We start from the raw sequence: 21831 nt of genomic DNA, 5'->3' as shown, positions 1-21831 counted from the left end.
GTCACCACGCGCACTCTTTCCAGGCACGCACCAATGCACCGCGTACGTATGCACGCACACACGTCACATAGCAGCGCTTTCGCCAAGCGCGGCCCAAGTTCGCCGTCCAAGGCCACTGCGCCTCACTTTTCACGGTGTCATGTCGCCAACCACGCGCGCTCGCGTGGGAAGGCGCAAAGCGTCCTTTGTTCCTCTCCCCCCCGCACATGCACCAGTATTCACGAATGCTTCCACAGGCACAATAAATAAAACACAGAAAAAAGTAAACAGAACAAAATGACAGTCAATATGCGGCAAACACAACCAAACAAAAGTATTAAATACACATGAGTATTCAGATAAAACAAAAAAAAAACTAGCAGCAAACTGGGCGGGCCGACCTCTTTACGAGCACTGGTTGTAAAGAAGCTAGCATACTGAGGCTAGAAAGTAACTGAGGGCCTTCGGTTGCGGAAAACAGAGTCCGCCGTCCGGCGCGAAATCACAACGGTGACCGCTTCCTCAGATTATACCGATGCGGGGTCCGAATGCGGTCCGCCGCACCGGGTGTGCCCCGTTGCTTGCGCGAAATGCCACAGGGCGCTGGCGCGAGCTCGTCAGACCGTGATGCAAAGGCTTTCAGGTCTGCGATATGGGCACGGCTGAGTTTTCCCGAAATGGGATCTTTCAGCAAGTACGCGAGTGGAGTCCAAGCTTTCTCCACTCGGTACGGACCAAGCCACTCAGGAGCGAGCGAGGCTGAGAACCCCTTACTCGCATCGCTAAGGGCGTGGTTGCGCTTCAGGACAAGATCGCCCACCTCAAATGCTAGGTCGCGATGCTTGCGGTCATATTGGGCCTTCTGCTGAGCCCTAGACGACGCCAAACTTTGCCTTGCTTTACAGAAAGCTCGACAAAGCCGGTCCCGAAGCTGTGATGCGTAAGCAGAACAATCTGCCTGCTTCTTGTCCTCGAGCTGGCACTGAATGACGCTAGTCACCGGATTTGCCAACTCCCTTCCAAAATTTAAGAAGGCAGGCGAGAAACCAGTCGAGCGACTCTCGGATGTTCGGATGGCGAACGCGAGCTCGCTCAAATGGTCTGCCCAGTCCCTTTGACTTTCGGCAAAGGCCGCCAACATTGGTTTGAGCGTACGATTGACGCGCTCCGTCAAATTGGACTGGGGATGGTAGGGTGAAGTGGTGCAGTGATCAATTCCAAGGGAGCGGCACGTGACACCAAACACCCGAGCGGTGAAATACGAAGCGTTGTCAGTGATGAGCCTTTCCGGAAAGCCGAACTGGCAAAACACTTCCGGCAGCTTCTCGAGCACCGCTCTCGCTGTCACGTTTCGAAGAGGGAACAATTCCACCCACTTCGAAAAGTGATCCACGACTACCATGAGGTGAATGAACCCCTGCTTACTTCTGGGAAAAGGTCCCATTAGATCGCAGGTGGCCACTTGCCACGGACGCTCATTGACAATCGGTTTCATCAGACCAGGTGGCTTGCCACCCCTAGACTTCACCGTTTGACAGACGTGGCAGGAACGGCAATAGCGATAAACGTCACGCTTCATGCCGGGCCAGGTCACCGTCTTGCTCAGTTTTGCGAAAACTTTGGAGCCACTCAGGTGACCGGCCATGGGTTCGTCGTGAGAGGATCGCAACAGTGCGGCTCTCAGACTTTTGGGCATAACCACCTTAAACGGATCAATGGACTCGTCATCGGTGGCTACGTATTTCAGCAGGAGCCCGTCATGGTCCAGCAAATATGAATCCGCGGGGGACTCAGCGACACACGCTGGTTCCAGCCCCCCTTCCGCGCCCGCTGCAGGGCAAGCAGTGTAACGGCGCTCCGTCTCCCTGAGACCGTCGCACATTTCGCGACAAAACGGATCACTTTGCTGAGCCTTCAGTAGCTCTTGTCTGCTGAAAGCGATTCCCATTCTCCCAAAGGGGAACCTGGTATCGCGCCCACTCAGGACCGCAGCAACCACCGCTTGCGTCGGCGTCACGGGCTCGCTCTCGGCATCGTGGCCTTTGGAGAGCTCACCCGCGGGCCGGCTTCGCGGAGCGCTGTTTGCCTGGATAGCAGCCAGGGTTCGTCCGAATGCGGACTCGCCCTTTTCGCCGAACGGCGGCAAAGCCGCTGTTTCGCCCCCAACGCTTGCTTGTGCAAAGGCACCGCTAGCGGTTGTCGCACCGGAATCAAGGTTCTCGGCAGACAATGGGGCACGAGATAGCGCGTCAGCTACCACGTTGGTGCTCCCCTTTCGATACTGCACTGCAAAGTCATAGTGCTCTATCAGGAGAGCCCAGCGCGCCAGCCTGCCCGCAGGCTCACGGAGCCGCATCAGCCAGCTGAGCGCACTGTGATCCGTTTGCACAACGAATTTCGTCCCATCAAGGTAGACGTCAAATTTCCGCAGTGCAAACACGATGGCGAGGCACTCCTTTTCGGTAACGGAATAATTTTTCTCCACGGGTACCAAGGAGCGGCTGGCAAAGGCCAACGGCTGCAACACGCCATCGTATTCCTGTAGGAGAACGGCTCCTAATCCCAGATCGCTCGCATCAGTCTGAACAACGAATGGTCTGGTCAGGTCGGGGAGTCTGAGCTGCGCTGTCTCCGCAATGGCGCTAGACAGTCAGCAAAACGCCTCTTGCTGCTCAGGTCCCCATTGCCAAACAGCAGACTTACCCAAGAGCTTGGTCAAGGGCGCCTGCAGTCGGGCACAGGACGGAATGAAAGAACGGTAAAAGTTAACCATTCTCAAAAAGCGGCGAAGGCCACGTACGTCCTTGGGCACGGGGAAATCGAGGATTGCTCGAAGTTTCTCCCGATCCGGCTCAATGGAGCCTTCGCCCAGCGTAAACCCGAGTAACTGAATACGGGTCTGCGCTAATTGGGCTTTCGCAGGATTTAACGTCATCCCGGTAGCCCGCACCCTCTCGAGCACATCGGCAACATGGGCCAAGTGCTCTTCGAAGGTTCGTGAATAAATCACGATGTCGTCGAGGTAGCACAAGCAGTAAGACCACTTTGCTTCCCCGAGGACGCGGTCCATGAGTCTTTGAAACGTCGCAGGAGCATTGCAAAGACCAAAGGGCATCCGAGTGAACTCGAACAACCCTCTGTGGGACGTGAAAGCAGTTTTGCACTGATCACGCTTACCCATCCGGACCTGTAGGTAACCTTTTGAGGCGTCAAGCGTGGTAAAGTACCGTGCCTCGCCCAGGTTTTCTACGATGGAGCTTATCGTAGGGAGAGGATAGGCATCCTTACGAGTCACTCCGTTCAGACGACGATAGTCGACGCACAGGCGATGACTGCCGTCTTTCTTAGGCACCAACACAATTGGAGACGCCCAGGAGCTAGACGAACGGCGAATAATGCCTGCCGATAGCATGTCGTCTAGCAAGCCGTCGATAATCTGCCTTTTGGCGAGACTGACGGGCCTGGGGTTACACTTCAAAGGAAGCGCGTCGCCAGTTTCGATCACGTGGCTGACAAAATCGGTACAGCCCGGTTGATCGGTGAAGAGCTCATCGTACTGGCGTAAAAGTGCCGACAGACGAGCCTTCTGTGTATCATCCAAATGAGTCGCACAGGCGATCAAAGGATGTGGTGCCTCTTCGTGTTGTGTCGGTCGATCCAAAAGGGGGTTTCGAGCCAACGAGCGCGTACTGCCGGAGTATGACCCCGAAGTTTGCGCGCGACACGGTTCGTGCCGTGCCTCTCGTTCCCAAAGAAGACTGTGAGAGGAGGAATGCGTTGAGCAGGGGTATGACCCCGAAGTCTCCGCGTGGCACGGTTCCGACGTTTCTGCGGCAAAGGCAACAGTAAGCGCCGGCGGGCTGATGAACGGCTTCAGTTGGGAAAAGGGCCCATCACGATAGCCGCCATTCGCAATGTCCACAACGATCCCGGTCTTCAAAAGAAAGTCCCGACCGAGAATCACAGGAACATTGAGCCCTGGGAGATGAACAAAACGCGCGCGTCTCATTCGATCTCCCCATCTGACAGTCAACCTTGCGGCGCCAGCCGAATGGGCCACGCCTGTCGCAAGAGTGAATGTCGTTTGGCAGTCCCGCAAGCGCACCGAATGCTTCTGCAAGTGGGACAATACCTGTTCGCCGAACAACGAAGCGCTAGCGCCCGTGTCCAGCAACGCCGAAAATTCACGGCCAGCAATAATGACCGGAATGAACGGCGCGTGCGTACCAGCAAGACAGCTTGCCCTGTACGCAGAGGGGATAAGCAAAGGTTGGGTCGCCCGTGCCTTCACGAACGACCCGCAAATCCGTTTCCCTGCCTCACAGGAGGCCTAGATACGGTGCACTCCCTTGCTATGTGCCCTCTTTCACGGCAGCGAAAACAGCGCACTCCATCTCGGTCTCGTTCACGAGACGGAGCAGCCTCGAGCTGCTGTGATCGGCTCGCCACGTTATCACAGGATACGTATCCACGAGTGTCACCCACACTGCGTTGGGTCGAATGGCGTCCCTTCGTGTGGGTTTCAGGTGGTGCAGCACAGGCTGCCCGCCTGTCGTGCGTATAGGGATCAAGAGCGCGAGCGCTCAACTCCCACGCGCAGCCACTGGCGGCCGCAAAGGCAGCGCCGTGGGGCTGCTGTTGGGGCACGTCCCCTCGCCATGCGCAGCGCGGCTCAAGGGCCTCGCTGGCTGGCGGCGGCGGGCAATAGGCACGCGCGGCGAGAAGGTCGCTTTGAATGCGCTTTGCCTCCAAATCGCGGAAGCGACCGCCGCGCAGGTACGCCGAAAAGGTCGGATGTGCCCTCCGAATCACCCGTTCGACGCGTTCCTCGTTCGAGGCCCTGAGCTCACCGATAGAGAAAAGGTCATCCATCGCGCGTACGTACTCCTGAAGCGGCTCATCAGGAGCTTGTGTACGGAGCTCGAGCTCTCGCCGCATCCTACTTTCGTAGTCAGCGGGTAGGAATTCGCGCCGAAAGGCCGCGCGGAACTCCTCGAGGGTTGCTGCTCGGTAACCGGAAAGCCGATACCACCTCGCCGCCGTATCAGTCAGTGCAGCCGGGACAACGTGCCCGAGCACCTCCTGATCGTCCAAACCCATTGCTCTCTGATAACGTGACAGAGAGTCAAGGTAATCTCGGGCGCTGAGGAGATCACCGTATCCGCTGTAAGTTGGCACAGGCAACATAACAGCGGGGTGAGCGCGTTTCGGAACGGCCGAAAGCGCTTGTACAGCTCCCGAGAGCGCTTGGATCAACTGGACGGCGTTTTGCAGCAGCGTCTGCGTCGCACCTGCTTCACAGGAAGCCGTTGGTGCGTTAGCGGCGCGGTCGAGCGAAGGTGAATAGTCTCCCAGCTCGATCACTGGAGCGGTTTCAAAAGGACTACCGCCCTGCGTGCCATTCCCAGAGCAAAAGAGGCTCCTAGCGGGATCTGCCTGTTGTCGAACATAATTGCCACTTGGGGCGGCTACCGTCGACAATGCAGGCGCCTGCTCAGCGTGCGTTCGAACTGTCGGTTGCACGGCTGATGGCGGGCAAAAGTCTGCAACGGCCAAAGCCTGCGCCCCGTCAATTCCACAGGGAACCGACTGAAAGCGCTGTGCCGTCGAACTGCCACGCATTTCGGAGGGTACTGCAGCAGTCGAAGGCGCCTGAGCGCACCGTTCGGATAGGGCAAAGGGCCCAGTCCGCAACGACGCACCATCTCCAAAGGGAGCTGGCAGGCGCTTTGTGTCGTCCCCACAGGGGGTTGCGACACGTATGGGTGCACAAAGGTGCCCCTCGACAGAGGCACTGGCCTCGTTCTCGTGCAACGCGGCGTCCGCCAGAAAAGTCAACGTACAAAAATCCCGCAAAGCAGACATGTTGCGGCAAGCCTGAGGCGCACAGGCGTACTGACTCGCTAAGAGCAGTCAAAAGCTTAATGAGCTTTTGATACCGCATTGGGCGCTAGTGTAGTGTGCACGTATCTCACAGGAGTACGGCCACTAGCGTGGGTTCGGACTTAGCGAGCCACAGGGCCGCGTCTGCCGTCGCCTCGCGTGAACTAGCGCGCCGCTGCACACGTACGTTCGAGCGCAAACAAGGCGCCGAGCGTAGCGCGGCAAGTACACAGTACTGCTCTCGAGATCCGCAACACTTTATTGCCTGTGGCAACACCACAAAACGCAGCACAACGCCCGCTCCCAAAGGCGGCGGGAGAAGCAAAAACAGGCTTAACCACGCCACGGGCGAAAGTACAATAAAAAGGGTGCCGCTAGCACGTCTCCGCGGGCAAAAAGGGCTCACGGCGACACACCGCTGAGGGAAACGATCCCTCGCGACTATGCTGCGTACTCTTACGATCTGCAACCACAGGGCCCGATCGCTCGAGCAAGGGCAAACTCCGCTCGCGTTGGCTTCGATAGGTACGGTTTCGGCGTAGTATGACCACGCACGAAAGCACCGCACCGCTCTTCAGCCTAGCGTTCGGAAAAGGACAACGTAAGGTAAGCGCTCGCCGCTGGCGCAAGGCACCGTTGGCGAACTCCGTCCGAGCGAGCCCAAACAAAGGAGCCAACGGTCGGGAAAGAAAAGACGTGCTCACCTTACGAGGTCCAGAGAGAGTCTGACGAGTCTGACTCCTGCCGCGCAAAACGTCTCGCGAGACTCGCACGCGGCGCCACCGTCGAGATCCGGCGCCAGGGTGAGGGGGTTTAACGTCACCCCCGCTCGCCCAGCGCCGTAGGACGGCGGAGGAGGGGAGCGGCATGATCGGACATGAGGATGGCAGAAATAGGCGAAAAACCCGCGCAATGGCGACGGGCAAGCCTCAATCCCCACAGTGCATGAGGCTTCTATCTACTACCGTGCAAAAATTGTAATTACTTTAGAGGGTGAATGCTCCGTCACTAGTGCCTGTGTGTTCTGGTTAGAGCTCATGTCATAACTAATAGAATGCAAAAACTTGGAGGACACTTGAGCTTCGCTTTCAAGAGTTTCTCGGTGGATGCCTCAACCGTGCTGCAGGGAAACCGAACGACTGTGTACATAACATTGGCTGTTTCAAACTATCCTAGAATGCCTACTGCAAGTACAGTTGCAAATTCGCACTACGCCATGATTCTTCCTTTTGCTACACAGCGAAGGGCCCACTATGCGTCCGTAAGGCAACACGTAAGCCTACGCAGCTGCTCGCTTTCTTGATGCTTTTGCTGATGATGATTAAGTATGTTTAACGCTTTATAATGGGTGGACCTTTTGAAACACCCGCTCGTAGCACACTTCACATGCTTTGATGCCTGGCGCGATTCTACGCTTCTGCCACGCAATATTACATGCTTTGGAGACTTTCCACTACATGACATTCATACAGTGTTTTTTTCTGAAGCAGTTTCAAGCAGTGGCGTGGCTCTGTGGTAGAACACCTGCTTGCAGGGGTGAAACAGCTGCGCCAGTTCGATACAATTCCTTAATTTTGCGCCAAGCTGAGCCAAAACCATGAAATTTGGTAAAATTGCGCCACGCTGCACGAAACTGCCCGACCAGCTTCAAAATTTTCTCAATTGCGCTAATCTTAGCAAGAAATGGAGGCCGCGTTGGCCACCTGCAGTTTAAGCATCATCGTCCAATCCAATCTAGATGTGCAGACACTAATCCTAACCCCACTGTGAAAGGTAATAAAAAAAGTACAGCGGTTCTAAAGTTTTCTGGCCTTGTTCTATCATGGGCAGAACACTCTTAAGCCACTTTCGCCGCTGAATACCGGTGCCTTGCGGCGGAAAAGCATACTAAGATTTAGAAGGGGCTATTAGTACTAGCTGCCACAGGACACAACAGAATTTTTTTCTTAAAGGGCCCCTCACCAGGTTTGACAATTTTGAGCTGACGAGCGCAATGCATACACTGGGCGTTCACGATCACATCTGCCAAGATTTGCAATGCTACGAGCCGCAGAAACGGGTCAAACTTCAAGCTGAACGCTGCTTGCCCTTCTTCTCGCGGCCGTGCGCCCAGAGAATGAGGGGATGACGTACATGAGGGAATGGCCCTACGTAGATGGTAGTGCTGTGACGTCGGTCCTCTTCGTAGACGACTGTGCTCTGATGTCGCCAACAGTAGCACATGACCCGGCGATAAATATTTGACACGACGTGTAGTTTGGGTAATTTATTGCTTCAGTAGATGAATAAAACTTGAGAGTAATACACACACAAACGGAATGTGTGCGTTGTCTTTTAATTTTTACTGCGAATCGCAGCGAGATTCGAGACTAATCTACCTCCGTTTCGCACGCATCTGTGCTCTTGCGCTTTGCGCATCGTGCAGACACCACCCCTTACAACGAACCTAATTTTCCACCGCGTTCCAGCGCTCAATAGGCTCATTTATCCTCCCGCGTTTAACTAGATGTTCATGCGGCACACCGCTAGTCTCGCGTCCGTGCAAATGTCGCAGCTTTCATGCTCAGTAATAGGTTAAAAGCCAAGTGATCGGCGAGGGCGCATTCGGCATAACTTGCAGAGACGAAGCGCAAAGAACGCCGCCACAACACCGCTCGCGTCTGGGGGGCTCGGGCTGGTTCGGGGACGTCATACGCTCGTGACATTGTGTGCGCATGACGTGTTCATGCTTATGCGTTATGTGATCCTTCCGCTCGTGTGCCGAAGAGGGCAGGGAACGGATTTGGCTTGCGGAGGTTACACAGTGTGAGCGGCAAGGGTTCGCAGCTTGCCTCCTCGCATCATGGTTTCGCGCCGCTACAAATGTTGTTTTTCTCTGCTTCCAACGGACCGATTAGAAAAATTCTTGTGGCATAATGCTCCTTATTGGGCTCACAACAACTTCCAATGTCTAGCTAAAATTCGTTATGTCACCTGGTGAGGGGCCCTTTAATTACTAATGCGTGCGCACGTCGTATAATTACGAGTACTAGCGTGATCGCTGACATCTAACAAATTACTTTACTGGCAGTCATTCAGAGTTCTGTGCGATGTGTGAGAAACAATAAACAAAAAGTATGCCAGTTTTTTTTTTTTCTTCGCCACCTCCACTTGCTACTCCTTTATCGATCTCCTGAATTTCGAGGTTGCCAGGTTAAAAGGTCTACATTAGCAATTGCAGCGCCTGTCAATTCATTAGACAGGCGCTGCAGATGCATATGTGGACTTCATCATTGTTTGCACTGCAGGACGGTTCAACACACCTCTTTTATTGAAGTAGCAGTGCTCATGTGCACTGCACGCGAGTTAGCTGATGTTGAATGGTTTGTACATATTTTAGGAGCTGCCTCGCCAGGTTCTTAAGCTGGGGCGAAGTCCCATGCTGTAACCTGCATCCATCCATTCAAAGCGTCGTGGAACGCGAAGAGGAATGCTACGCGCATCGTGTCTTCCCTCTAGCCTGGCCGTTTATTCTCACAGGGCAAGCGGGGAACGCGTTCAACAGCCAGGCGAGACTCGGACAGCTATTTTTAAGGCCACTTTGTCGTGCGCGTCTCGAGGGCAGTTTTCAAATTGAAAGAACATTAGGAGCTTTGCGTCTGCAATTGTTGACAATGGAGAATCAGACGCTCTTGGATATTTCTTGTATATATACTTCATCAATGTGTATATATTGTAAATTGTGTATATAGTTCATCAAAATTGTAAATTAACAAGACATTGTGTATATATGTATATATAACAACGTGTGTCATGTCTTCATATGATGGTAGAGGACTTGTACGTAAGATTCACGGGTTTTCCCGATCTTCTCTGAGCCTACTCCTCAATCATCATTCACTTCGTTAATATGGTGTGATTTTTTTGCTTTCTTTTCTAAAAATAAGCCTTCTTTGTTATACTGCTTCAAATTTTAATTGAGTTCTCCAAAAATTGAGTTTCTTTTTATCTCGTCACCTGCTCCAAATTTGGATTTTTGTGCTCCAAAAGCAACATTTTGCTGCTCCGAAAATTGCTCCAAATCCTATTTCAGCTGTTGCACCCCTGTGCTCGCCACACAGATGGCCTGGGTTCGATTCTCACTCAAACCTAAGATTTTTATTATTTATTTTATTTGCATCTTTCTCGATTTTTCACTCATGGACAACGCCGATTTTTTTGCTCGCACCAGCAACACCAACACCAGAATTTCTGCAAAATGAGCTCTTTAACACTATCGCATTAATTTGAACTGGTGGTGTGGGGTTATTAATGACATCGGCTGGAATGGCTTGTCTTCTGAGCATTTCTGGGAACTTGCATTGGTCTCATTGACATAAATGTAATGTTGCGGCACTCAGCGGTGAACTGCTATGTTAGATGACTTTCTAATGTAATATTAATACATATGTCTCAGTGGAGTCGGTCTTAACGACTCCAAAAAAAAGCAATGAAAGCAGTTATAGTGCAGTTTTACTTTGAGTATTGGTGCCTGATTTGCTCTCATTGTGATAGATATCCTCATGCTTCACGCAGCCAAATGTTATTCCTTTTGACGGCATAAAGTTCAGTTCATGGTCAGGGATGTAGAGTCAGCTTAGTTTACAGTTTACGATCATGATGAGGCGTATTTGTGTAATTTGCTTTGTAACATTTCCCCATTATACTATTTAATACCTGATTTTCTGAGAAGGTGGATTTTATTTATTTCAGTAATTATGTAAATGATCGTAGAATAAGGATTATCTCTGGAGAAAACATTTTGATGAGGGAACTCGCCTTCATGTATTGACAACAGTATCGGCGGTAACGCGTTACAAGTCACGGCATTACCGGTAACGCGTTACTTTTTTCAGTAACTTCGTAACGTACTCGTTACTATTTCAGAACTGTAAGGATTAATGTCCTTTCGTTACCATTTTTCAGTAACTTGAGGTGTCATGTTACTCTTTACTTTTCATTCCAATTATCCTTGCAGTCTTACACAAAATTCATTCACCTTGTAGGAGTGCCTTTCTCGGAGCTCGCCCCGACGTTATTTTGTCGCTGCGGGAGACTGCTGTCGGACCGATTAGAAAAACGGACCCGCCTAGCGTTGACAAAGCGACCCCGCACGGGGTCCTTTTTTGCGCGGGGAAATGGCAATGGGGAGCAAATCGCTGAAATTGATTAAATGGATATGCTACAGTTTCGGCTACCTTGCTGTCGAGATTCAAGTTGTTCATTGTCAATGAAGCAAAGTGTAATGCGGTCCTCATAACTGTCAAAAGTGAGCTGTCGAGATCTGCTTGGCTTGTGCACATCAAGACTCGGTGTGAGCTCCAGCGCAAAAGAGGATGACTTCTTCGGAAATGCCTTCTGAACGTAATCGCCAACTGAAGATGAACGACTGTCTCAGTTCTTTTGATGCTGCATGGCATTGTGACGGGCTGAAGGAAAACTTTCCGCACGTTCACCAGCTTTACCTGAAAGTGAATACAGGAGTACCATATTAGTGCATCTGTTAAGATCCTATTTAGCGTAGGTGCGGACGTATTCACTAATAAGCGAGTCAAGCTGTCCGAATAAAGCTTCGAAACGCAGCTGTTGCTTATATTCAGCGGTTTGTAGTTACATTAAAAAACTGTTCCTGCACTACTCTAGCACTCTTTATAAACTTCGTATTCGAAATTAGTTTTGCTTCTTGCTGTTTGTAACTGCGGCTACGTTTCTGGTTATTGAACTCCTAAGCAAGGGGGGGCCCACCTTGAACACTTTCTCATACACAGTCGCAATATCTGCGGCAATTATAGAGGCCAAATTGAAAAAAACAAACTTGTTGATGCGCGCAGATAATTTTCCCCAGATTTATGCCATTTAAAGGGGTACTAACACCATTTTTCGAAGGCGAGTTTACTCTGTCATACAAATCTCCTGTATGCAGAGACGGCTCTGAGCAAGTGTGAAGCTCGGTAAATGCTGATAAGATATTTTATTTTGATATTAAAGTCAATTTTTCCATGGTGCACCTACCGACATCGACACTAGCTTGATGTCAGGCTACAGCACTAATTCTGGTGACTTCACACCAGTCATGGGCACGTTACCAGTAAAAAGTAACAGTGTTACAGTTATAGTTACCTAAGCGAAAAAAGTAACTCTGTTACAGTTACAGAGTTTCCAAAATAACCTGTTACAGTTACTGTGAAAAAGTAACGTCGTTACTTTTCCGTTACAGTAAAAAATAAGTAGTCGATCACAAAAGAAATGCTAGAATTTATTTAATAAAAACGTACAAAGGCATGCGGGTAGTCAAAACTGCATGTGGTAAAACCCTAAGACGAAGGAAACTTAAAAGAGGGCCCAACAGGAGCAATGGTTGTGTACACCTCATTTTGTCGCAGCAATAAAAGCCCTAGGATACTAGAACTGGAAAACGTGGTTGATGCACTGGAAAGACTGCAGTATCCTAGGACGTTTATTAACGATACCCAAAAATGCATGCGAAGAGGAACAGGGAGTGCGTCACGGGTGAAGACGACGTCGATTGTGCCTATTCCCTTTGTTCAAGGTTTATCAGACCCTGTTTGGAGAGCTTTGCGTCCGCTGGGCATGCAAACCGTTTTTAAACCCTGTTTTACCTTGGGACATGTGTTGAAGAAACCCAAGGACCACACACCTGCGGACGATCAGAGCAGGATCATCTACAAGTACAATGCGGGGATTGCGCCGCATACATCGCCAAAACAGGCAGGAAAAACGAAATGTTGCTAAAGCAGCCCATGCAACACATTCTGAGAAAGGCGGGGGCTTGTTCGACGCTGCTGGACAATAGCGCATAGCTTTGACCTAAAGAATGGGACAACACTGGCTAGTGGACGGGGGGGGGGGAGACTCCTGGAATAGAGGTTCGCTAGCCACGACGCATCGGCTTGCAACGACATGAGGATGCCGCCTGCATAGGAGGCGAAACGTCTATGTCATTTTTTTAATAACTGCCGAGTTAAGCCGAAGTAAACCTTTTGAAATCAATTCCTGTCTGCCGCGGGCAAGCCTGCGCCAGACAGAAGCGAGCTCAAGAGGGAAGGTGGTTGTCACTGGCGGCCAATGAGGACAGGCGTTGCGCAATGACATAAGCTAGCTTGGTGGCGTGAGCATTGTTCAGGCATGTTCGGATGCGTGGCTCGTGCGGGGAAGACCAACGCATGGCTCGCACCTAGCAAAAAGGCCTGGCAGCGTAGCCACGGTAGCCATGTCGCCTATTAACGGCGGTTCCCGGCGCTCGAGCCGCGCGGGGCCAGCACACGCACTAGCTGGGGAACGAGGCGCCACAGGGGAGGCCGCGCTCGATTCCCACAGCAGGCAGTTTGAGGCCACTATAGTTTTGAGACGATATGGCGGATTTGTGCAAACTCTTCTCATTTAATCAGTATTGCGGGTCAAATTTTTGTTTGGGCACATTTATGTGACGCATAAATATAGGTTTTATAAAGTTGCTATTGTAGGTTCTTGAGGTGAGGACGCGCTGATTAAGATTTCGGACTATGGGGTAACGGCAGAACTCTTTTCGGTAACGGTAACGGTAATGCATTAACTTTTTTTTATTGGTAACGCATTCCTTTTTCTTTAGCGTAACGAGTAATGTGTTTAGTTGCTTTTTTTTCGGTAATGCATAGAACATTGACAAAGACAAGTCCCTTTATCGAAGCATTGACTCCAGAGACATTCCTTTTTCTGCCACTGTTCATGACTTCATGCCTCCTCCTTCACAAACTTCTCTCTTTTTTACTTTTCTGAGGGAAGGGATTTGACTGTTTATACATTAAGTTAGAATAATGGCCTTGTATTCAATTTATTTTTACATTGGTTTAATACAAAAATAGGTAGCACTAAAGCAGCTGGTCAGTGTAAGTTACACATTACTACCATATGTATTGAGATTATAATACCCCTGTCACATGGACAGCCTTAACTGCAGTTAAGCTAACTACGGTTTCGGTTAACCACGGTTAGAGATACCTATATGGCAGACGTGACCGCAGTTAAGCTCCTAATCGTGGTTATCGCAAACCGAGCTAGGCAAGCACGGTTTACCCTCATAAACCGAGAAGCTGACAAGATGGTGGAGCTGCGAGTGCACCAGCCATGAACTGGCGCAAGTTAATCGGCAGCTTTGCGGAGGATTTTCACAAAACGCATCTCCAGTCGGCGAACAATATTATCGCTACAGGTTTCTTAAGGGGAAGTTCTTTTTGCATTGTTCGCGTCTAGCCACCTCACAGAGCTGCGAACACTGAATATGTAGTCAAAGGTGGAATGATTCAATACACTGTCGTGGAGGTTAGTGGAGGTTTAGAAGTGCTGTATCGTACCACAAAACTTGCCAAAGGTGTGCCCGAACTTCTTGCTGACCACATGACCAGCATGTGATTTCATCGATTTGCTCAACTGAGCTAACTGAGTCCGTGGAGCAATGGCAAACCCCCGTTCACGTTAACTGTGGTTAATCCTGTAAACCACGGTTAAGCATAAACGCAGTTAAAGCTGCCAGTGTGACAGAGGTATAAGTGGATTACAAGCTATGCTACTACTGCTACTGCTGCTACAACTTGCTAATGTAGCAGATCAGTTCTGTGGAAGCCCACAAGGTGTAGGAAGGTTTAGGAAAGGGAAAAATTGTACAAGGAAATTCATACAGATTTCTCGGGGGGGGGGGGGGGGGGGAAGCTTCCCAGTTGACCAAAAGTTAGTCCTTGTTTGGGATTTCATCAGTTGGGAAGCTTTTCTTTGCATTTCCTTTGTGTGCTACAGATAGGTGGTTAACAACTCTTGCCTTCCATACTTGCTAATTTATGTACATTGCACTACACTCCTCTTCTGTTGATGCTACATTGGAATGACATCAAATTACTTTAATTTATTCAAAAGTAATTGTAAAGTGTCATTGAAAAAGTTACACCAACCAACGAATTATAAAAGTAAAAACTCTGTTGCTCTCTGGCCCCCACAGTCACCCCTGAGGAAGGATCCGAGTTGGATCCGAAACGTCGGGTTTTTAAAGTAAAAGAAGTTTTTACTTTTATAATTCGTTGGTTGGTGTAACTTTTTCAATGATATTTTCTTCCCAACCAGACAGAACGCTGTCAAATGTTCACCTTTAAATTGTAAAGTGTGCCTTTGGAGCTTCAAGGGCTGTCAAATCAAAATGATAATATAATTTAGGGAAATGATTTATTTAAAAAAAATATTAGCTCTCTTCCAATACACTCGTGCCATGGTTCTTTCTTTCACATTCAGAGCCAGCTTGTCCTTGGTGCCCATCGGTGCCTCATGATTGCAAAGAAACATTCTCAAGGTTCCACTGATGATGGGCAAGGAAGTGGTGTTCAACAGACTCTCCAGAAACTCCTGGGGAGCTTAACAAATGTCATGGTGGATGCTGAATTGGAGGCTTTTTCATTGGTAATATCTTGAAACATTTGAGCGCATATGAACTTCCCTGTGTGTGTGTGTGTTTTTTTTGTGTGTGTGTGTGTTTTATGTGGAAATTATGTACAGGGCTTAAAGTCGGGGAGGAGCTCGGGGAGGCCTGGCTCCCCCCCCTTCCATTTCTTGAGGGGCTGTATGTACATGTGTATATAGGTCATCGCCTTCTTAGGGCCCCTCCTCCAATGAAAGGAGACTTTAAGCCCTGCCTATGTAACATTAGTGCATTGCATTCTGATTTCAGGACAAGATGTCCGACTTCAGCACGAGTAGTGTTGGTCAAAAGAACAGACTCATTGCAACAGAGCTAAGAAATATTTGTGAAGCGCTTATTGAGCACACCCTGTCATGTGGCAGTTGGAGGTAGGTGTGAAAGATAAAGATGGAAATTATTTGAATGTTTCTTACTTTGGGTACTTGTTTACAGTGCCAGCAGTGCACAAGTCTCCCTCAAGCTTTTTGAGCAGCTGAATGACATTGAGCAATTGCTTCAAAATGGTTCCAACAAAAAGAAGGACAGCAAGGCCAGTGCTTCAAGCAAGAAGAAGGATGCCAAAGCAAAACCAGCACCACGAAAAAGTTTACCTTCACTTCTTACCACAAGGTTTCTGGGGAAGTTCTTGGAGAACCTTTTCTGGTAGGTAGCGGAATATATATAGTATATATATATATATATATATATATATATATATATATATATATATATATATATATATATATATATATATATATATATATCCTCCTGAGACCTGAGCAAATTTGTGGCCACACAGGTGAAATCAAAACACATTTTTGGAATGCACACACATGCTGTATTAAATCAGAGAAAAATTGCGCCTGTACGGAAAACAGTTTTTGCACAGCAGTGTGTGCATTATAATGCACACTGGGTCTCAATGCATGGAAAACGAACGACACTCGCCTACAACGAAATTTTACATTTGCTCGCGATAAGCACGCATATTTGTTGTGAAACTGCCTGCAGAAGTTTCGCGCGGATATGACGCAAAGAACAATGTTGCACGTGATGCACCGGAGCTTTGTGCGCTGAGCATAGGCGTGCGCAGGGTTCCTCATCAGGGGGGGTGAAGGTTCATCGCAGCGCCCCCCCTACTAATCAATGTACGAGGCAGATTTTGCGCACCCCCCTCTTAGGTGACTAGGGGGGTCAACGTATGGGGCAGGTTTGCCCCCCCTTTTAGGTGACTAGGGGGAGCAGCCGACACCCCCCCCCTGTGCGCACACCTATTGCGCTGAGAATATCCTGGGTTTTGACACCAGGAGGAGGATCCCTAGTTCCCAAGCTCTGAAATGTGGCTTGCTTGCGCAGTTCTTGGCTCAGCAGGCATGGGCCCAACCTTGGCTTTCAGCAGCTTCTGTGGTGACTCATTAGGGAGCTTTCAAGTAGCGTATGCAAAGCTTAGCGTTGGCTTTTCGCGCAACTGCGCATGCGTCGTACGCTACCGCTTGCGGGCTCCCGTTAAGTGATGGAAATAGCGGGCCGCAAACGCTAACGCTAACTTAGCGTACACTATTCGAAAACTGCCTATTGTCAAATTCTGCACCACAACTGTTTTCCGGCAACAGGTAATAGGGAAGGGACAGCCTCGTCGTATGAGAATTCTAGGTCCGAGGCGTCGTTGCTGGTAATTGACTCAAGAACACGTTTCTTTATCACTGATTCCTAGGTAAAACAAACGCCAAAGCTTAATGCCACAGAGTAATGAACCGCATCAGATTGGCAAACATACGCAGGAAAAAGTACCCATTGAGACCGAGTGTGCATTATAATGCACGTTTGAAGAAAACAGCTCGTGATAACAAATATACTCGCCCTTAGAGTTACATGACGTGTGGAAATTATCCCTAAACCCTTCCTAAGTAGATTTAAACAACAATTAAGAAATATGACACGAGGATTATTGAGCAATTTGTGAATTACTTGGACGCCGTGAGCAGAACGTCGAAGACGAGAATGACGCCATGTTTCAAAGCGGGAAAACGGGGCTTCCACTGTAGTATGCTTCCTGTATTGCTGACCAGATGGCACCACATGATAGAGCATGCGATTGCACCAAGAATGTGGGCTCTAATAGTGGCGCGAATTTCGAAAACCGGGAAAAAACAAATGTGCATTTTAATGCACGCGGGGTCTGAAGAGGATATATATATTTGCTTTAGCTGTTTTTAGACTCCCTCCTCACTTGTTACTTGTTCCCTGCAGCTCTTCGTCTGAATACAGTGGTCTCTCAGAACTGTCAGAAAATTTAAGCTTCATGCAACACATTGTTAGTGCAGCACGGCATGAACTTGTGAAAGTCCAGGAACCTGGGACTTTTGAGGCCCTTTACAATGAACGCCTCCTCCAGTCACACTTCAGAATTTCCAGGTGAGTCTATGCAAGCGTCAGTAGCGGGAATGCGTTGCTGAGTCATCAGCAGATTTGTTGTGCTGGTGTGATTAATAAAAAAGCTTCAGGAACAGTTATACTATTATTTACTGTGTATTGCATGTTTTAATGTTTTAGTAGTAGCTCATTTAGTTCGCATCAGGAGCTGCAAAGCTTATGTTCAATTTATGTTTTTGTATATTAACGTCTTCAGGCGCTTTGTACATGTTTGTTTACCCAACTTGTTTTTGCTTTTGGATCGACTAGTGGATAAGAGCAAGATATATTGTGCTTTGGAAGAATTGAAACTCTTGTGTAATCAATGAGTTGGTAATGAACAGCACGAAAAAAAAACACAGGGACGAAAAGCGGACTTTTCATCCTCTCTCTCCTTTTTTTTTTTTTTTTTGCACTGTTTATTATCGGTGTGAATAACCAACTAGCCCAGTCAGCTTCCTTACTAACAATTGTGTCCTCATTTAACTCTATTTTGCTGTGTATTGCTGCATATGTTCACTTTGCTGAAGGCAGTACCATGTTCGACGTGCCACTTTCCCGGAGCCATGTCATACGTATAATTTTTTGTTTGCACAAGTGTTTTAAGCATGAGATTTGATTCTTTTTATGCAAAAACAGAACATGACTGACCTCGGGATAAAAAGATATTTAATTGCACTTTATATATTGCTGGAAAACGCACAGATCAACGTACTATTGATCTCTCTCACCCCCCCCCCCCCTCCCAATGGGATAGTGCTTACTTTGTAATAATACTGTCAATATTTTGCGCATTTACAGGCAGTGCATCCAGTTGAACTGACTTTTCTGTAGGCACCCTTCTTCCGTCTGGTTTTGCCAGAATCAACAAAAGGTGGAAGCAAATTGATGTTCTGGAATAAAGAGAGAGCTGGATAGGACTTAGGCAACTTCTAGTGAAAGTAGACGTGATAAAAGCTGTGTGGGTCATGCAGGCTGCACAAGAAAGTTTTCACGGGCAGCATATTTGAAATCCCTAATTCATGAGTCCTCTTAATTCCAGGGTTTTTCTTGAGGTGTGCAAGCAGAAGTCCAAAGAGTCTGACAGTGATATTGCTGCCATCTGCATTGAGAGCCTTGGGAGTCTGGTTTCCAGTGTGACAAAACATCATGTTGATCACCTGCCACTCTTACTTGCGACTTTAGGTATGGCTGCCTCTATCCAGACAGTTTTCTGCAGTACAAAATGTGAACATGCTCCTCCATTAGGTTAAATCCCTTTACAACCAATGATATGCCCTCTTTGATGTCTCTAAGGACAAGTATGAAGTCATATCCCAACATCTCCTCACATATTCTTACGTTCACTGTCATTTGACATGCTTTACTACTGTTACAGTGCACAAATTACGCAAAGGTAGGATTATTGCTCACTTTGGAATGAATAACTTTGTTAAAGCTCTAGTAGTGCATCAAATTTACAAAGTTTCAAATGCTTGAAGGCTACACATTCAAGTATTTCTTTTACTCTACTCCTCCTCTTGACTTTTTTGTCTTTACATTTAAGTGTTTTTATTTTTCCAGAAGATTCCAGAGTTTGAGACATGGGAAAAGTAACATATACCGGGCAAACAGATCATGTGAAGCACGGTGTATTTTCACATCAACTTCAATTCTCGAAGTACTATTCATCTGTTTTCACTAATAGCCCAGTGCAGTGTTTGTCGTCAGCTGGTGATGTATTGAGAGCCTTAAATAACTCAGTATGCTTAAAACTTGCTCTCGAAACATCACATTGAAGAACTAATCCTTCATGATGGGGATAGTATATCAGTCATGTGGACATCATGCAAAAAGTACTATTTTGTTTTAACTACAAGAGCATATCTATTTGACTAAATCAGTAAATGTGTTTTCTTTAAAGGTGTGCGAATATTCGAAATTTCGAATATTTTTCGAATAGCGTTTGCTATTCGATTTGATTCGCACTGGAATTTTACTATTCGAACTTCCCAAAAACAAATACAGTCAACGTCCGATTGAAAGTGACCCCTTCAGATTTTTAATATGCTTCACCTCATTACATTCTTGTATTGCGGCAAAGCTGTCTTTAAAGCTCCGTTACGGTCGAACTTTGCCAAGAGACAGTCAACGTCCGATTGGAAGTGGTCCCTACATTTTAAATATGCTTCACCTCATCACACCCCGGTATTGCGGCAAAGCTGCCTTTCGAGCTCCGTTGCGGTCGAACTTTGTCAAGAGACAACGTCCGATTGGAAGTGGTCCCTACATTTTCAATATGCTTCACCTCATCACACCTCGGTATTGCGGCAAAACTGCCTTTCAAGCTCTGCTATGGTCGCAAATGCTGGTTCCAACATGGAGATGAAAGATGTGGCAGAGGTGGGGGCTCAATTAATGCTGTTTTGGACCTGAAATTTGGGCAGAAAGTCCGAAAAATCGGAAGCCAAAGCTTTTTAGCATCCAAAATTTCAGATGTTCTTATATATCGACGTCTACGAGGCAGATTTGGAACTCCGGACTTGAAGGGAGCACACCCTTGTCAGCCACATCATTTGGGCTTCCACAGAAGTTTAAAGAGGAGGAGAGGCTGAGCAAATGGCATCTTTGCCTATCACGTGTAAAGTGTTGTCGGCAACACTTTGGTCGCACCAAATCATGTACATAAATAGAATTCGGCCTCTACATTGCCTCATTCTAGATAAGACAAATATGAAACACCACCCCGCCAGTGCTTCGTCAACCTAGCAAAAAGAAACACTTTCATGTTGCTATCTCAAGAATATGCTTAGGATTCCTCTCTAACTGCAATTTCGCTTCGAATTATTCGAAAAATATTTGAGAAATATTCGAAAAATATTCGATTCGATTCGCACTCACACTTCAATATTCGAATTCGCTTCGCACCCAAAATTTTGCTATTCGCACAGCTCTAGTTTTTTTGTATGGTTGACATGGTTATGAAAAATGACTAGCACCATCTATATCATGAAATGTTCTTTTGTAAATGGCATTTCTTTCTGTGCACAGGGAGGAATCCACAAATTTTTTGCAATGGTGAATCATAGGAATATATTTAAATCTGCGTCTTTTTATGTTTGTGACTGGTCAATTTAGCCTCTAGCACAAGTTCTGCTGTTGCATTTTCGTGTGTCAACTTTGTGTGCTCTGTGGTCTAGAGCTCTTCACTCAGTGTACAGTGATGAAAATGTTCACATGATGGGAACGTACAGCACAACTTTTACGTAGACAGTCAACAAAGAAGACATAGACTAACGATGACTCTCAACAAAAGTTTTTATTGAAGTGTAGCAACGTATATAAGGTACGAATTATCACAGTGAAGGAATAAAACGTTCCTGCAAACAGCAGAAAAAGACCCTTTACTTTCACCAAACCTTACATATGTGCATACGATCAATCGTGCACAATCATTGTGTGTCTCCTTTGTCTACTGTGTGCATAGAAGTTGGGATGTTTATTCCCATCGCATACTCGCACCAATGTGCCCAAATGTTTGCTCTTATAAAAATATTCACTCCTTGGCTTTCTTTTTCAGAGGGCATGGATTCTTCTGAAGTTCCGGATATGACTCAGCTAATGAAATCGCAGTACACAGTGTACAAGGTAGGTACCCCTGGTCTTGTTACTTACTCATGCCTGAGTCAAATTCACTGTAGAAGTAATGCATAAATGAATACAAGTGCTGTAGTTTCTTAACACTTTTAAACTGTTCCTTGAATTGAAAGGTAATAATAATGCAAGCAATTATATGCACATTCGGTTTTCTTATAAACACCATATGTATAGTCATCAGCAAGCTTAACTCGAACGCTCCGCAGCGTGTCCTGAAATGGTTTGATTGACATGAGCACCGCATAGCTTTGGGTTCTGTTGCAGAGTTGTTACCAAGGCATGCCGACATACTATCCAAGCATACCAAGGGATTATCTCGGCAACAGCGCCCAGTGCTTCGCGTCTGGCATCAGTCAAATCAGTCCAGGCCACGCTGCGAAGCGTTCAAGTTAAGCTTGCTGACGACTGTACGTACAGTAGACTCTCAATAAATGAAACCTGAAGGGAGCAGGGAAATATGTTCT

General features: G+C 47.8%; 1 protein-coding gene across 1 annotated transcript in view; it reads left to right on the top strand.

Annotated features, from left to right (window-relative positions):
• Positions 1-21831, top strand: part of LOC119379175 (Fanconi anemia group I protein) — a 74067-nt gene that overhangs the window by 31047 nt on the left and 21189 nt on the right. The window contains exons 17-22 of the mRNA XM_037648381.2: positions 15157-15321; positions 15590-15708; positions 15773-15982; positions 17570-17734; positions 18774-18916; positions 21291-21358. Coding sequence (XP_037504309.1) covers positions 15157-15321; positions 15590-15708; positions 15773-15982; positions 17570-17734; positions 18774-18916; positions 21291-21358 — 870 coding nt within the window. The remainder of the gene's footprint in view (positions 1-15156; positions 15322-15589; positions 15709-15772; positions 15983-17569; positions 17735-18773; positions 18917-21290; positions 21359-21831) is intronic.

Source organism: Rhipicephalus sanguineus, chromosome 1, assembly GCF_013339695.2.
Source record: "Rhipicephalus sanguineus isolate Rsan-2018 chromosome 1, BIME_Rsan_1.4, whole genome shotgun sequence".
Classification (NCBI taxonomy): Eukaryota; Metazoa; Arthropoda; class Arachnida; order Ixodida; family Ixodidae; genus Rhipicephalus; species Rhipicephalus sanguineus.
This window is presented reverse-complemented; position numbering and strand designations above follow the sequence as displayed.